General features: G+C 41.1%; 2 protein-coding genes across 3 annotated transcripts in view; one reads left to right on the top strand and one right to left on the bottom strand.

Annotated features, from left to right (window-relative positions):
* alcama (activated leukocyte cell adhesion molecule a) overlaps positions 1-9,047 on the top strand; it is a 59,740-nt gene extending 50,693 nt beyond the window's left edge. Inside the window, exons 7-16 of one of the 2 annotated variants that reach the window (XM_043251130.1) lie at positions 976-1,100; positions 1,228-1,360; positions 2,921-3,033; positions 3,116-3,242; positions 3,399-3,520; positions 4,879-5,008; positions 5,828-5,854; positions 6,155-6,269; positions 6,514-6,638; positions 7,524-9,047. In XM_043251130.1, coding sequence (XP_043107065.1) covers positions 976-1,100; positions 1,228-1,360; positions 2,921-3,033; positions 3,116-3,242; positions 3,399-3,520; positions 4,879-5,008; positions 5,828-5,854; positions 6,155-6,269; positions 6,514-6,604 — 983 coding nt within the window. In that variant the 3' untranslated portion in view covers positions 6,605-6,638; positions 7,524-9,047. The remainder of the gene's footprint in view (positions 1-975; positions 1,101-1,227; positions 1,361-2,920; positions 3,034-3,115; positions 3,243-3,398; positions 3,521-4,878; positions 5,009-5,827; positions 5,855-6,154; positions 6,270-6,513; positions 6,639-7,523) is intronic. The other variant, XM_043251131.1, reaches the window with a different exon arrangement.
* A 57-nt stretch (positions 9,048-9,104) lies between these two features.
* Positions 9,105-16,539, bottom strand: part of cblb (Cbl proto-oncogene B, E3 ubiquitin protein ligase) — a 57,029-nt gene continuing 49,594 nt past the window's right edge. The window contains 6 exon segments of the mRNA XM_043251129.1: positions 9,105-10,856; positions 11,651-11,773; positions 11,874-12,029; positions 14,031-14,135; positions 14,384-14,448; positions 14,535-14,663. Coding sequence (XP_043107064.1) covers positions 10,606-10,856; positions 11,651-11,773; positions 11,874-12,029; positions 14,031-14,135; positions 14,384-14,448; positions 14,535-14,663 — 829 coding nt within the window. The 3' untranslated portion in view covers positions 9,105-10,605.

The following is a 16,539-nucleotide window of genomic DNA, read 5'->3' as shown; positions in this document are numbered from 1 at the left end:
GAGAAAGAACGGCATTTATTTGAAGTAGAAATCTTTTGTAACATTATAAAATGTCTTTTCTGTCACTTTTGATCAATTTAATGTGTCCTTGCTAGATAAAGAATTAATTTTCTTCAGCAGCAACAAAACAAACAGATAAATCGTACTGATTTTATTTATTTTTTAATTCTATTTATTTATTTATTTATTTATTTTATTTACGTACAATAGGAGTGTGTGCCAGTGTTTTATATCATCTTATTTATAATTTGATGGTCCCCAGTCCATTATTGTGGCACTGGATCCAGGTTACTCTACTTGACATGGCTACTTGTACACAAAGCAGCTCCCTCTAGGGGCAGATCTGCCATATTTGCTCAGAGCTGAAAACGAATTGGAATTGGGTTGGTAGTCAAGCTTTGGGACTTTGTCTCTTCCTGAGATAGTGTTTTGATGTGACACATGCTGTGTCTAGCGCTTTGATGCTTTATTTGTTTGATTTTACAGCTGGTTTGAGGGATCCGTGTTCACGGGTGCCTGCGTATCTGTACATCACCTAGTACACGAAGCCATCTCATGAGTCCTGAACCTTGAATTGAAGGTCTCAGCTGGTAGCCAGCCTCAATTTGATGTTTTTTTCTAGGTCTTGTCAGGCATAATGTCGGTAACCAAGTCTGCTATAGCATCTCTCTCTCTCTCTCTCTCTCTCTCTTATCTGAATGCTGAGAGGTTTGTTCAGTGCCTCAGGGTGAAGATGTGATGTGAAATGCTTTGTGGCTGCTGGGCGAGAAAACGAGGGCGAGAATGAGAGACTGCAAATGGTTCTGGAAATGAAGGCGTTTAAGCCCCTTGGGGTCTGCAGAATGGCGCGGTGTCTTAGTGAATGTTTTTTTTAGTTGCTTGCTACATGTTGATATGGAAAGTCACACCGAATCCGTGCAATGACAGCCATCTTCCTCAGGCTCACTGTTTGTTTTCTCTTTTTTTCTCTTTAAGACCCAACTGAGAAGGTGAGTCTACAGGTTGTTTCTCAGAGCCCCATTAGAGAAGGTGATGATGTGACACTGAAATGCCAGGCGGATGGAAACCCCCCTCCTACCAGCTTCAACTTCAACATTAAGGTGAGAGATCGCCAGCCGTGTCCACAGCAACCCCGCCACTCTTTCATCTCCAGGGTCCTGCTGTCTGCCCTGTATCTTTCTCTACAGGTTAATTACACCGGCTCCCTCTCTCTCTCACCTTCTTTAGGGCAAGAAGGTCACGGTGACGGACAAGAATGTTTACACTATGACTGGCGTTACCCGAGCGGACAGTGGCATTTACAAGTGCTCCCTGCTTGACAACGATGTGATGGAGTCCACTCAGTTTGTCACCGTGAGCTGTGAGTGGATGAATGATGCGCTCTATTTCTCAGTCTCTCCCTCATCTCTCCCTAAGGGCATCTACACACTAGAGAAAGACCTGATGGAGCATTTGACAGACATGGGAAGATATTTTTGAGATTTTGAAAAGAGAAAATAACTAATTCAGAAAATTGAATTTCAACATGCATTTTTTGCTCGTAATTGCAAGTTCCTCAACACCAACATCGCTTTTGAAAACTTGGAAAAAATAGCTGAAATAGTAGAAGAGTCATGCCTTTTCAGACCGCTAATGCCTCTCTTCAATTATAAAAGTAATATATATATATATATATATATATATATATATATATATATATATATATGATAGTACCGTTAATAAAGAAGAGTGATAAAGAATCGTTTAATACAGCCAGCCTGTGTTCATTGACAATGTACTGTAGCTCATGTTCTTCTTGGCAATGAACTTAATAAATTCAAATCCAAAACATGTATTCTCAACTAAATGACACACACATTTTAGCAAGCCTGCTGCATATTACCATCTAAACCGCTAGCATACTGTTTGCATTTATGAATCATGAATAAATGCAAATGCATTAAAAATTCTAGTCTTCAAAAAAAATTACAAGCATTTTCTGGGGAAAACGCTACCTATTCTCTATATTTTACTTTCATTTGACCGGTTTTCTGTTTGTGGGATGTATTAACATGAATAAGAATCTCGCCAGGGAAGCAGAGAAGTAAAACAAATTGTACTGAGCCTTTTGTCATATTTTTGTAATACCTAATAAAAAAACTACCTACATTTTTGTAGATAAATGGGAATAGATAGGGAATTACGACACAGACCCATCAGTTATAGGCATTCCGTAGAACATTAAGTATAATTAATTACATTTTTGAGCTTAAAAGATGCAACGTGTAATATCTAACAACATTAGCTCGACCAAACTCAAGACGTTGTTTGCACCAATGTTGCTAAAGAGTCAAGCCAGAGTAAACAGACTCAGCCGCTGAACAGATGAGCAGCCGGAGTTCACCAAACTTTTCCTTTCAAATTAATTCCTTCCTTTATAGTAGGAATTAATGCAGCGAAATGTTAATCAAATCTATCTTCAGCGGGATTAGTGAAGGGGGTGGGACAGCAGGCAGACAGCTTAATTAGGAGTTTTTGAGGCTCCAGCACTCTGATAAGCTCACACACTCTGGCCTTTCAATAATTCTCATTGAGGTGAGGGTGTGTGTGTGTGTGTGTGTGTGTGTCGGTTCAAAAGGCCTGATGATCTCCATAATGTGGATTTAGTGACGCTTCGGTTTGGAGACTCAAATGTATTTCACGGAGTCTGTGTGGCGCGATTTCAAAGCTGGTGGCATCTCAGCTGTCCATTTGAGGATAGAAAACAATTGCTCAGGCGAGAATAAGGGGGTGCGAGGAGGCCCTTAGAGCTCAGAGTCGGTGAAGAAATGTGATGCGTTTTGGCGTCTTTCGTGGGTTGAAATATTTTTAGGACAGGTGTACAAAAAAGGAGCCTGCAGCGGACTGATACACGCTTGTCATCTATCCTCTTTTTTTTCAGTTCTGGATGTAAGCCTCACTCCTACAGGCAAGGTGTTAAAGAAGCTCGGGGAAAACTTGGTGGTGTCGTTGGATAGGAACGCCTCGTCTGAAGTTAAAGTGACATGGACTAAGGTAAGAGATTGCAGGGAATCTAACATATCTGGGTTAGGTTCTTTTAGTGATTTTAATCGAACAACTCTTTCGATTTCTCCAGAATACCCATAAATTAGACAAACTGCCTGACTTCTCAAAGCTGACCTATAGTGATGCAGGCACCTATGTGTGTGACGTGTCCATTGAAGGAATGAAACGCAACTTGTCCTTTGAGCTTACAGTGGAAGGTAGCACTTATAATGCACACTTTTAATATTTTAACATTTTATTAATTGTTTGTATTTGTAACATACTATTATTTTAAGCACTAATATATATAACGTATATATTAAATGCATGCTATCCTATCCTATAATAAAGCATAAATATGATACTATCTCCAGGTATTCCCAGAATTACAAGTCTGACAAAGCATCGCAGCTATGACGGCAAACACAAAGTCTTGACATGTGAGGCAGAAGGCTCACCTAAACCTGACGTGCAGTGGAGTGTCAACGGAACTAACGTGAGTCACCATCACTGTCAGACTAAATATAGATAGATCTGAATCGGATTCATATCATCATGTTGTACACATTACACTTGTCCCAAAAGAACCTTGCATCTTCTACTTTTTTTATGCAAGAAGGAAAGATGCCCAGATATTTCACTCGGCTCCGGTCTAGACAAGATGAAAGGTGCACAGGTGTTTGAAGTCACAGGTTTTCTGCACCCAGAAGCGAAGAGCCAACTTTCAATTTACGTTAGAAAGGGAACAGTTGTCCTGGGACGGAAATGTCTGGAATCGCACACAAAGAATTATTATTCGTCCTGTGTTCCACAGACTGACGGCTCTGGTATTTGTTTGCGAGCGACTTTGTTTCTGGCTGTTTTATTTTGACAAGAAGCGGATTTCCACAGAGGCACGTCTCGCCACCCTCTCAAACGCCTTTGAGGGAAGGTGATTTCCACTTATTGTGAAACTACAGCCAGGACCTGAAAACAGGACAATGAGGACAGGGTTGCCAAAGCAGGACACCAAAAACTGGCCTGTGTTGGTTACCCCAGATATCCCAGACATAGTGTGTGTGTCCCGTGAGTTCCAGTGTTTGGGTTTTGATACAAAGCGGTCAGACCGGCACTCGTCTTTCTCTTTCACTGTCAGAGTACCTCGGGCTCCACATGATGCAAATAGCTCTTTTCTGCTTCTCAGTGTCTTCTCGGTCTCAGAGGATGCATTGCGGTGAATGAATTTATTTGGTGTTTTGTGTTGGTTTAAGTCCAGCGGGGTGTTAGCTAGTCTTCTTACAGGTTTAGTTTACAGTTACAATAACACTTTATAAAATGGTCATAAAAGTAATACGTCCTTTTAAAATCCGAAAAGTACTGAATCCAACAGTGAAACAAAATAACACCAATTCTTACACGCTTCTAAATTCAGAAATAACTACAATTATTTACTATTAATTTGTGCTTGATTGCGTCTTATTTCTGGTCTGTTTTGCTGTGTGGTATCGGTAACTCACACAGCAACTCACTGCCCGCCTTAATGACACGGATATCGAGGCGTGTTTGTGATGGAGACTCATTTAGTGGCTGTGTGATTACTGACACACACTGCACATCGACCCCGAGGTGCGCGTGTTTTCTGTGAGACTTTCCATTAGCACTGGGTGGGTTCGGCGCTGGTTTCGCGATAACAAATAAGCTGAGGATCATTAGCGCCCTCTGGTGGAGAGGTGTATTAAATAGCGCCTAAAGCAAACAGGTCCGATAATGAAACCAATTTTATTCTCGCTGACTCTCACTCATTTGTATTTTCCATATAAAGTCGATATTCTGGTTCTAAAAAGTTAAACAAAAATAACTGTTGCTGTCCTGCAGGAGGAATCGTCGTATGTGAACGGGAAGGCCACGTACAAGCTGACCGTCGTGCCCAGCAAGAACCTCACCGTCAGCTGCCTCGTGACCAATAATCTCGGTTTCGACTCGAAGGAGATCAGCGTGTTTTCTCGTAAGTACTGAACGCGCTGAAGAGGTGTCCCGCTGTGAGAACCGCTTACTAACCACTCAGTTGACCCCTTTAAAAAGGCTCATATTATAGGGCTGTCAAGAACATATTTAGATTAAATAGAACCATTAAGTTATAGCCTACATATCTGACGTGGTTAATAACAAGTGGGCTGAGAGCTGGCTCAAGCGCTGCTTGTTTGAACAGAAATAGCTGAAATGTATTAGTTTTGAAATAATAATGAACTTGCACTGTTGATGCATTATCGATCTTTATTTAGCATTTTTTTAATGACACAAATAATGGTAGTTTGACAGCCCTGATAAGTAAACGCCAAATCTAACATCTCTTTTGTGCATGTGAGGAGATTGGTAAAAGCTAGCATGTTCTGTACAGGTTTGCTTGATGCACTATTCAAATGCAGGGTAATTTAGTGGCCTTTTACTGTGTTAGTATTATTAGTGTCCTGGTGTGAACACTGGAAAGACAGGGCTGGCTGCTCTCTCTCAGGTCCTGTTGTTCACTCACAGGGCACGAGGCGCTCTCTTTCTTGTTTCTGGCTTTGGCTCGGGTTTTGTCTGTGTCAGGGTGCTTGGACTGCTGTCCCTTTTCCTCCTCCTCCTCTTTTTCCGACCGCTTTCGCATGCTTGTGGTCATCTTCCTTACTAGAATCCGATTGGACAATACTCACTTCTGATTTAAATCGGTTTTGCATCTAAACCACAGTTGGGTGGTGGCTTTTCCTCTCACCGAATTTGTCATAAATGCCAGTTTGATTTCATTTTGCACCCAAAGTTAATTTGGTTTTATATCTGATTTCAGTATTTGAGGAGGACACGCGCAAACCAGGTAAGACGATCTGATTTCATTCCCTTGAATTTCACTTAAAATGAAGTAGAGGTTTAGATTACGAGTCGGAGGGTGTCAAGCATCCTGACATCGTGCAAACTTTGTGCATTCACGTCTTTTAATTGTTTCCTTTAGCTGTCGTGCCTGAAAAAAAGGCATCTTGGAATAATCCCAGCTTTAATTTTCCTCAAGCAGCAGGATTGTGTAAATCATTTTTGATTTACCAGGATTGCCTTTCCACGCGAGTAGTCATAATGCTTCAGGGGAATTCATAAAGTGTTTATCTCTCCGTGTATTTAGAGAAAAACGAGGACGGCACGGAACAGGCCAAAGTGATTGTGGGTGTCGTGGTTGGACTGCTTGTAGCCGCTGCTTTGGTGGGACTCACCTACTGGCTCTATATCAAGAAAACAAGGTAAGACGTCGCAAAAATAAGTCGAGGATGAAAAAGCAGAGTATGTTTCTTCGCCTACATTTAAATTACAACCTGTACAGATGAAGTACATATGATTGCAGTAGAAGTCACAGTATCTGCTGTTATACATCATCTTGATTTGTTCAGATTGACAAGAGAAGCGAGCGAGCCAGAAATGGTCTAGCCGCAAGAGCTCGGTTTGAAATGTGCTGAAAGATTAATCAAGGTAAAATTGTCCTGTTAGACAAGGCAGCTGGAAGACCGGGGAGAAGGAGACTGGCACTTCAGAGGAGAGTAAGAAACTGGAGGAGAACAATCATAAAGCAGATGTCTAAAAGAGAAGAGCGCAGTCAAAGACGAACGAAGAAGGTGAGATATTTTCGCTCGCAATTCAGGACAGGGTGGAAAATATTTATTATATTTACCCAATAACCCAGCTGCTATGATGTCCGTTCGACAAAAGACAAAAGGAAAATGGAGCAATTCAATAGCTTTTGTAGCTATAAGGGTTCATCTGTATTTAATTCAGAATTTAGCGTTATTCTATTTCTGTATATTTCCTACTTGCCAAATGGCTACATATGATATTTATTACAATGGTTTTTTGTTTTTTTTAAGATTAAGTTGAATGAAAAGTAATATGTTAAAGTGTAATGAATGTTAAGATCTCTAACTTATACTGTAATGTTGAATGGCTGTAATCAATGGCAATTTGGGGAAGAGTTGTTGAATGAAGCCATTTTGGGTTTTTTTTGTATTTTCTAAGTATTCGCTTCAGAAAATTATGGTTGAACTCCGGATGTCACATTGACTATTTTAACAATGTGCTCACCACCTTTCTGGACCTTGATCATGGTAGTAACCTTGCTATCTATGCAGACTCTGAGAGCTCTTGGATTTCATCAAGAATGTCTTAATTAGCTATTACTGAAGATTTGGATCCCCATGAGGGGGCTGGACTATCCAGTCTCCACATCTCACAAACCTTCGTGACCTTTCTAACCCTTGTTTTCTCATTTTGGTGGCTTAATGTTAAGAATCTTTATTTTACACTTCCAAATGGAGAATTCGGAAGATGGTACATTTTTCAGGTAAAAGACGTCACACTGAGTCACAACAGATGTTTTCTTTAGGAGACAATTATGCATGCCTTTCACCTCAATCACGCACATCACACCGACTCGATATTTGGTTGTCAGGTTATTCTTATCGTCTCATTTTTTCTAATCACATTCATCGGGTTTGTTTTATCAGGAATGAACCAGGAAAGAGGCCTTGTCAACACTGAATGTGCAGTACTACACACTTCGATCATCTAATTCCAGACATCTGATTGGACAGCGACGCCTCCCTCGGGCTGCTCGTGCGCGTCACGCATCACAGAATGTTTTCAGAATATTTCCTATTGCAAATAAACTGTTTGTTAAAAAAAAAAAAGAAAAAAAAAGAAAAAAATCCCCACCACGTTTCAAAAAGTGTAAAAGAGAAAACCACTTGTGTTGTAAATTTAGTCTGCACTGAGGACTGCATTTACTTTTGATCGATTCTGACTTTTCTTTTTGTGTTCCCAGTGAATGTTCTCCTTTCATGCGCATTGCTGATGTGGTGGGCACAGCTGTTTTGTTCCCCCTCTAGATAAAAAAAAAAAAAAAAAAAAATGTAAATTCGCTGTACACTTTTTAGGCCTGTGTAAATACGGGGAATACGTTCACTACTTAACGTTGGATTATTGAAAAAATAACAGATAATACTGGATTTTGGGATTATGTATTGATATCGCACAGTCCCTCCACAGTCGAAAACTCCTAAGATCGCGGTCGGATGCTGGAAGAACGATGAATTCACTGCTGTTACACCTCTGTTCGCTCACGTTTTATTTATTGGTACCTCTTTACGTCACTGCTCTATTCATGTTATTTCCTCTAGTTCGAAAGTGGCTAAGTAGTGAAAACGGGTTTAGAAATTTAGCATAGCATAGCGAGATTTTCTGCTACACCCAGTGGCCTTCAGGTTGCATTGCATGATGTCATAGTTGTAGGGCTCTGAACTCAGCAGAACACGGCCCGCTAGGGTTTAACGTAGCGACATAGATGTGACTTGCATATAGTATAAACAAGCAAACATCCACTCTCGGTATCAGACTGGGTGGTAGCGACCTTGCATGCAGAGACTTTATTTATTTTATTTTTTTTTTGTCGGTAGGAAGTAAATATAAAAGAATAGCCCCATTATTCTGCCTTAACAGAAAGAGTCAGTATCGGAAGGCAAACGCGTTAATGTGAAACCTCACTGTATAGCCTTTCGGTTTTGCACTTCTCTCGGACTACAAAAACTGTATCTTTTGTTGTTTTTACACACCATTTTCTGTATCCGCGATACGTCAGGTTGATGTCCGACACTGTAGTCTTTAAGGATGGGTTCTGTTCGTTGTGGTCTGAAGAAGCTGTAAATATGTTTGAATGTCTTGCTTGTGTTTGGCTATTTATAATGTGTGAGAAATGCAAGGTTTAGCTGTGCTTCTGCTTAGTCACTAAAGAGACCCTTTTTATTTAAAATGTAATCTCACTTTGTTACGCATACTCAGCTTTCACTTTTTGTTTTCGTCTCCACAAACGAGCGTTTTGAATGTCCTTGTTTAGCGTAACCGTCTCGCATATTTTGAACCATCAGGTCAGCAGTGAAACCAAAGAGGGTAACCGCAAAAGAAGGCCATAAAGTATTGTAAATACTGACTTTTGTTTTTGTACTTTTGTTGACAATAAAAGTGTACATTTTGAAGTAAGTTTCTTGGTTGTTTTTTTTGTTTTTTTTTTTACAAAAAAACATACACGTAGCAGATGTTAATACTGGCTTTTATAAAACGTTTTTTTTCTCCACAAGAACAGATCACAGGTTACCAACATTACTGAAAGAAGAAAATAATAATCTCCAAGAAAACTTTTAATAAAGTATAAATTAATTGCACACATCACTGGTTTTAAATGATCCACAAGGCATTTCCAACAAACTAAAATCTCTCGTAAAAAGAAGAGGGGAAATGAACAGAAAGCGTCCCCCTTGTGAACCTGTCGAAGGCCACGTCCTCTTCCGCTGGAGGGTCCACTCAGTTCTCAGACTTTCAAGTGTAAGATGGAGAGCGAGACCAGTGCAAAAATGAAGTTTCAAGTTCAAGAGAAAACCTGATCGGGAGGAATGACAAACAGCCAGTGGGGGAAGAAGGAAAAAGTGGTCCAGCTTCACAGAACTCCAAAAAGGCCTTGAATGAAGAAGTTGCTGGAGTTTTCTTCGGTTTCTGGGCATCACTATACGACAAACCATTAAAAATGATTCGTCTATGATATTCTGCATCTTTTCGTTTTGTTTGCCAGGCGCTTATACAAACGGTGCATGTCCAGTTCTTTTTTCTTTTTTTTTTTTTTTTTGCATATCGCGTCAGTGCAAGTGGGCTGAGGGTAACTGAAAAAAGGGAAGGGGAAGGTTTAAGTGGCTTCTGCACTGCACTAATTTTAAAATAAATACGGAACCGATGCATTCAAAGGGGGCATTCGGGTTTGTCTTATTTCACGAGTTGACAGGCCCTATTTACAGAAGACGAAACAACCATATTAGCCCTTGCTTGCGAACGCTGGAATGCACGCAGTTGTCAAAGGCGTCCGTTAGGAGTTGATAAAAAGCAGCTAAACTGAAAAAGCTGACAGAAGGAGAACTGTGAACCTGATACTCGATGTCCGTCTCTCTTTCTGCCTCAAACGATCTGATCTGGTTTGTCGTGTTCACGGGCGAATTAATGAGATAAAAGGAGAACGGTTACAGCGAGAGCCATTACTGTAAAATTCATGATACCCGAGAGGCCAGGAAGGAGCGGCTGGACGTGGGTAATATATGTGTGTGGGGCAGCAGCAGTGGCAGGAAAGGCAGACGCTGACAACACAAACAGGAGCGTTCAGAGCTGCTTTCATTTCCGTCCAGCCAATCTGAGGGAAGTACAAACGTCAGGACGCAGCAAATCCACTCTAAAATGTGGATGGACACCTCCATACATGAAAAAAAAAAAAAAAAAAAAAGAATTTCGGGTTCTCTCTTGTACGTCCCGAGCTGTAACGACGATGACCTGAGCGCTGCAGATAAGCCACGTCACTGTAAACACAAGGCTTTGTATTTTTCACAGGATCCCGTTGTTACAAACGCAACACTCCACTTAGGCTCCTTTTGGCGGAAAAGCGCACATTTTCGTCTCATTCGCTGTATGTGCTAAACGAAAGCAAGCAGAAGTCAGCCTGCGGTTTGTACGCTCAGAGACGCTCGTAGTTATAGTTTGAAATGACTTGGGCGCAGGCTACAGGCCCTGTCTGGGGGCGACTAACGCAAACTCTCGCAAAATGTTCCGTGCCACGTCCACCTTGTTCTGCGCGATCATCAGCGCTCGTTTCACGTCTTCGAACGAGTAGCCCTCCCCCATCAGCTTGGCGATCTTGGCGTCGACGTTCTCCCGGGACGATTCGTGCGGTCTTCTGTGGATGTCTGGTGGGATGATCCTGGGAAGTGGTTTCGGAGGTCTCTCAGGTGCCCTGAAGCAATCTCCGGTCACTGCAAACAGGAAACAAAGAGTGTTTAGTCAGAATGGGCCATTGAGAGTGGATGGTAGCAGGCCAAATAAAAAGACTCTGAACACATTAAAAACCCATTACAGGCTAATAATTAATAATTCATAGAGTGCATTCATCTTGATGGCTAATGGCTTCATTTAATAAACCTGCACGGCTATTATGTATTCAGAACAACACACTGTGCTAACAGCTGTTTTATCAGGATATTACATGTATATTTTTAGCTCATTTTAGACGTGCAAGCAATGTTTGTTCTGATCATTAATACTATACCATTTTAACCACAAGGCATGGGAGGCTAAAAATATATATAATTACACACTTCAAATATTATTCAAGTACAGTAAAAACAGCAATACTATGAAATATAATTGCAAATGAAAATAACAATATATTTTAAATTAGTATCTTGTGACATGATGATGAAGGCTGAATTTCAGCATTATTATGATTTTTCAAAAATCATTCTAATATGCTGATTGGGTGCTCAAGAAACAATTCCTATTATTAATGTTAAAAGAGTTTTGTTGCTTTTTGTAAAAACATTTTTAAATTCTCTAATGAATAGTGCATAATTTTATTCAAAACAACTTTTTTACTGTTGATTTTGATGCATACTTGCGAAAAAATATTTCTTTAATTTCTTTCATATTTATTAAAAAATTTCTTCAGGAATAAAAATAAATGGCTTAAACAGCAGTGTATATTAAGAATAAATTGATAACATTTATAATTTTGTTTTATACTTATAACAGCCCTTTTTCAATTTGGTACCTGATGTTGGCGGCAGTTGATCATAGTCTTGGGGAGCCTTGAATGGTGACTTCATGTTGTCTCCGGTTTGTCTCCTCACAGGGGGATTGGGAGCCGAGTTATTTAATTGGTCTATGAAAGTGTCTGTGAATCACACCAAAGATCGGATACCAATACAACCCAAACAAATTAGTATTTGACATTTATGCTGGATTAAGTCACAGATAAGTGGTATCAGCCTCACCAGGGCTGAGCAGGAAGTGATCGTGTCCAGATGAGGGGCGGGCAGGTCTGGGGTACGGTGAGGAGGAGGAGGGTTCTATGAAGCTGTTCCTGATGGGGGGAGGAGGAGGAGGCTGGGACGGTGGAAGAGAGTTGAAAGGGTCTTCCATTGGAGACGCTGAGAGAACAGAGAGAGAGAAGAGAGGAGAGGAGAGAGGAGAGAGAGAGAGAGAGAGAGAGAGAGAGAGAGAGAGAGAGAGAGAGAGGGAGACAGAGACAGAGAGAGAGAGAGAGAGAGAGAGAGAGGGAGACAGAGACAGAGAGAGAGAGAGAGAGAGAGAGAGAGAGAGAGAGAGAGAGAGAGAGAGAGAGAGAGAGAGAGAGAGAGAGAGAGAGAGAGAGAGAGAGAGAGAGAGAGAGAGAGAGAGAGAGAGAGAGAGAGAGAGAGAGAGACAGAGAGAGAGAGAGAGAGAGAGACAGAGAGAGAGAGAGAGAGACAGAGAGAGAGAGAGAGAGAGAGAGAGAGAGAGAGAGAGAGAGAGAGAGAGAGAGAGAGAGAGAGAGAGAGAGAGAGAGAGACAGAGAGAGAGAGAGAGACAGAGACAGAGAGAGAGAGAGAGAGAGAGAGAGAGAGAGAGAGAGAGAGAGAGAGAGAGAGAGAGAGAGAGAGAGAGAGAGAGAGAGAGAGAGAGAGAGAGAGAGAGAGAGAGAGACAGAGAGAGAGAGAGAGAGAGAGAGAGAGAGAGGGAGACAGAGACAGAGAGAGAGAGAGAGAGAGACAGAGAGAGAGAGAGAGAGAGAGAGAGAGAGAGAGAGAGAGAGAGAGAGAGAGAGAGAGAGAGAGAGAGAGAGAGAGAGAGAGAGGGAGACAGAGAGAGAGAGGGAGACAGAGACAGAGAGAGAGAGAGGGAGACAGAGACAGAGACAGAGAGACAGAGACAGAGAGAGAGAGAGAGAGAGAGAGAGAGAGAGAGAGAGAGAGAGAGAGAGAGAGAGAGAGAGAGAGGGAGAGAGAGACAGAGAGAGAGAGAGACAGAGAGAGAGGGAGACAGAGAGAGAGAGAGAGACAGAGAGAGAGAGAGAGAGAGAGAGAGAGAGAGAGGGAGACAGAGACAGAGAGAGAGAGAGAGAGAGAGAGACAGAGACAGAGAGAGGGAGACAGAGACAGAGACAGAGACAGAGAGAGAGAGAGAGAGAGAGAGAGAGAGAGAGAGAGAGAGAGAGAGAGAGAGAGAGAGAGAGAGAGAGAGAGAGAGAGAGACATTTAACATTACACTTTATAGTATATGTTTATAGTATATATTTTTTATTTTTGCTGTTTTGCACATTTTATATTTTGTATTTTGTATATTGTATATAATTCTTTATTATCTGTCTTGTCTTGTTATCGTGTTGCACTGTAGAGTTTCTGTCACTAAAACAAATTCCTCGTATGTGTAAACATACCTGGCAATAAAGTGATAAAGTGATTCTGATTTAATCTTTCTACATGCCTCGGCAATCCCTCTTTTCACCAACAGATGGAGCTAAAATATCACTTAGTCATAAATTTATTGAGCTCTGACCCTATATTACATGTTTATTCAATTGCCGAGACATTTGATAAAACAATGGAAACAGTCATACCCAATGGAAGTCATACGCAATTGTACGAACATCAAACCTTTTAATATTTTTGTTTATAATGTACTTTAAAACCTTGATGAGCAAAAAAAAGGCTTTCAAAGATCATTTTTGGAACTGCAGTATAAATTACTAAATTAAAAGAACTCAGAAAAGCAGGTTTTTATGAGAAACACGTTTTTCTTTTGGGAAATCGCTCTGATTAATTTTTGTGTCTAAGCAACTGAGGAAAAAAGTTCATTAAGGTGGTATAAGTGAATTAGACTGACAGCATATTCAGCATATTCCAAAAAATCAAAGATTAATGGAAGTGAAGGTGAATAAATGTAAAAAAAAAACAACAAATTAATCTTACCATACAAACACACCTTATCAACATCATACAGCTCTTATAATTTAATAAGATTTAGCGACTCAGTAATGAATAATGTTTGTGTTGTGGTTCACAGCTCATTGTGTGTTAGCGCAACAGTAAAAGCAAAACAAACCAACAAATCAAATAAACAGTGTGCTAATCAGGCAGCCAATCAGACTGAGGCGCTGTGCCATTGGCTACCTTGAGGGGGCAGTAGAATGTCGTAGTCTGAGGGTGTCCTGTTGTGGAGGGGGCACTGTGTGGTGTGAGCCACACCCGAAATCAACGAACCAGAGTCAAACCCACCTGAGGGACACAACACAGAGTTACACTGACCAACAACCGGCCTCCGAGATCTCAACCAACATCGGCAGCCCAAAAAAAGAATGCATACTTCAATCCCTAACGCTACACACACAAACACTCACAATCACACTAAAAAGTGGTCATGCAGAAAATGAAGATGACAAATGAGAGACAGTGTGTGTGTGTGTGTGTGTGTGTGTGTGTGTGTGTGTGTGTGTGTGTGTGTGTAAATTTGTGTGTTCTCTCACCATGCTCTGGAGGTTTTTGTTTCTTTATATCTGTTGAGAGATCTGACGAGCCGTTTTCTAAAGCCCTGTATGAAAAGAAAACATGTAAATGCTGGTAACACATCAAAAAAAAAAAAAAAAACAACTGGTTCACTATCGTGTGTGTTTTTACCTGTTAGGAATGCGGAAGGGGATGCAGACGGGTGGCTGTGTGATGCAGACGGGATGCGATGAGGGAATCTGATACTCATCCTCCACTCTGTCCGTCAGACTCCGGTGGCTTGTGAAGGGGTTGGTGTGTCTACAGAGCACAAAAAAACTCATTTCACAACACATATGTGCAATCCCATGATGCTTCAGGCATCAGATCGTCCGCTGATCGGGTTCTCAGACCACAGATGTCTGGAAGTTTTCCTGCCTTTTTTTAATCGTAAATCTGATCGCTTAAAAAAGTAAAAACCTAGTTTTTCTCAACAACAGCACAATTTGAGACATGTACCGTGGAAAACCTGATACATTAGCTCCTCGAATCCAAATATGAATTACTGCATTAGCAAATACTCAAATAAACCGCCTCATGTGCTTCAAAATTATAGTGAAGTGTGGAATAACCATATGTAAATATTTACATTGATGACAGCATTGTAACTGATGCTTAGAAAAGAGCTCTTTGACGAGAGACTTGGACGATGTTCTCCGCCTTCATGCTGACTCACTGAAATGAGCCCTCTGCAGTGTGTGAGCTGGTCGCTGCGAGATTTGCCAGTTTAATCATGTAATGCTCTAACTTAGAATCACAGGCTGGGCTGAAGTAGGCAAAGACGGCCAATATCTAAACAGGTCGGCACCTACGGGGGGGGGGAGAGGTTAACTAGCTCTGACTGGGATACGATGGGCGGTTTTCCAGCCAAATCTGGGCTGTTACCGCCGTGCACCATTAGAGGGCACTTTAGACATTTCTTGTAGCTGTGATGAAGAAGAGATTCATTAAAGACCTTTTTTTAAGTGTTTCGAAGTGCTCCTTGTTTCCAAGACATCAAGAGAGTGTTTAAAAATTTACATTTGCCAAGTCTTTAAAGAGAAGCCAACCGTAGCAGTGTGAAAACACCTATGAGAGAGTGAGAGAGATGACAGCTTCACATGTTTTCCTTTCTTTGAGGAGGTGGAAAATGCTCTCAAGAGTTCCAAGAGGTTGATGTGCGTGTGTGTCTCTGTAAAGTAAGTGCGATGCTCACCACAAAGAACCCAGTGTGCCCCGGAGCCAGCAGAAAAGCCTTACTGTGCTTACTAACAATACAATGATCTCAGCTTCTTTAAACACATCACTGACTACTGACGCAGCTCTATGGACAGATACACCACATAGACACACAACACTATACTTCTGTGCTCTAAACAACAACCATTGTGGTTTCCAGAGCCACTCGGATTCATTTGTCAAAGAGGTGACAGAAACACAGTTTTTCTTGAAGCAGGAACTGCTGAGAGGAGCACGATAGTGTTGCATGAATGAAGCTATTAACATTGACAACCAAACCAGTGACTAGGGTGTTATGGGTGATAGGGCATTGCTAAGGCATTTAGAGTGTTTCTAGAACATTTGATACATTTTGGTTTTGCTAAGTGGTGTAATATGTTGATATTCTGTCGAAAAGGTGTTGCATGACTTCGCAGTTTCTCAAAGCAAAGTGAAATCGCATTCAAATGTTTGGGAAATGTATGATTAGCTAGATTAGCTAATTAGCTAGCACTTCCTGGACAAGCAGCATGACTTGAAATACAATTTGTATCCGTTGCAAAAAAACGGCAAAAGCTAAGTGGTGTTGTTTACTTTGTTAATCAAGCACACTAAGTGCAATACAAAGGAAAGAAAGAGCCTGTTTGTGACAGAAGAGGAAATATAGCTTGCTGCTTGGAGTGCAACCTCTCTCATAGGCAGGTTCAGCTTAATTCCCTCAAAAGCCCCACAGGAAGTCCATCACTGCTGGATCTATGTGTGTGTGTGCCTTTATGTTTGTTTAAAGAGCACATGCTCTCCGGATCCTGGTGCTCTTGCATAATTGGTGCACATGTGTCCAAACATTGATGTCTGTATATGTGTGTGTTGTTCTGACAGAGCTCTAGAGATATACAGGATGCAGCCTGTGCACACAATTCCTGGATCACATTAGCACATT

This window comes from Puntigrus tetrazona, chromosome 10 (assembly GCF_018831695.1).
Source record: "Puntigrus tetrazona isolate hp1 chromosome 10, ASM1883169v1, whole genome shotgun sequence".
Lineage (NCBI taxonomy): Eukaryota > Metazoa > Chordata > Actinopteri > Cypriniformes > Cyprinidae > Puntigrus > Puntigrus tetrazona.
The sequence above is the reverse complement of the archived record's forward strand: the minus strand, read 5'-3'. Positions and strand labels throughout refer to the sequence as shown.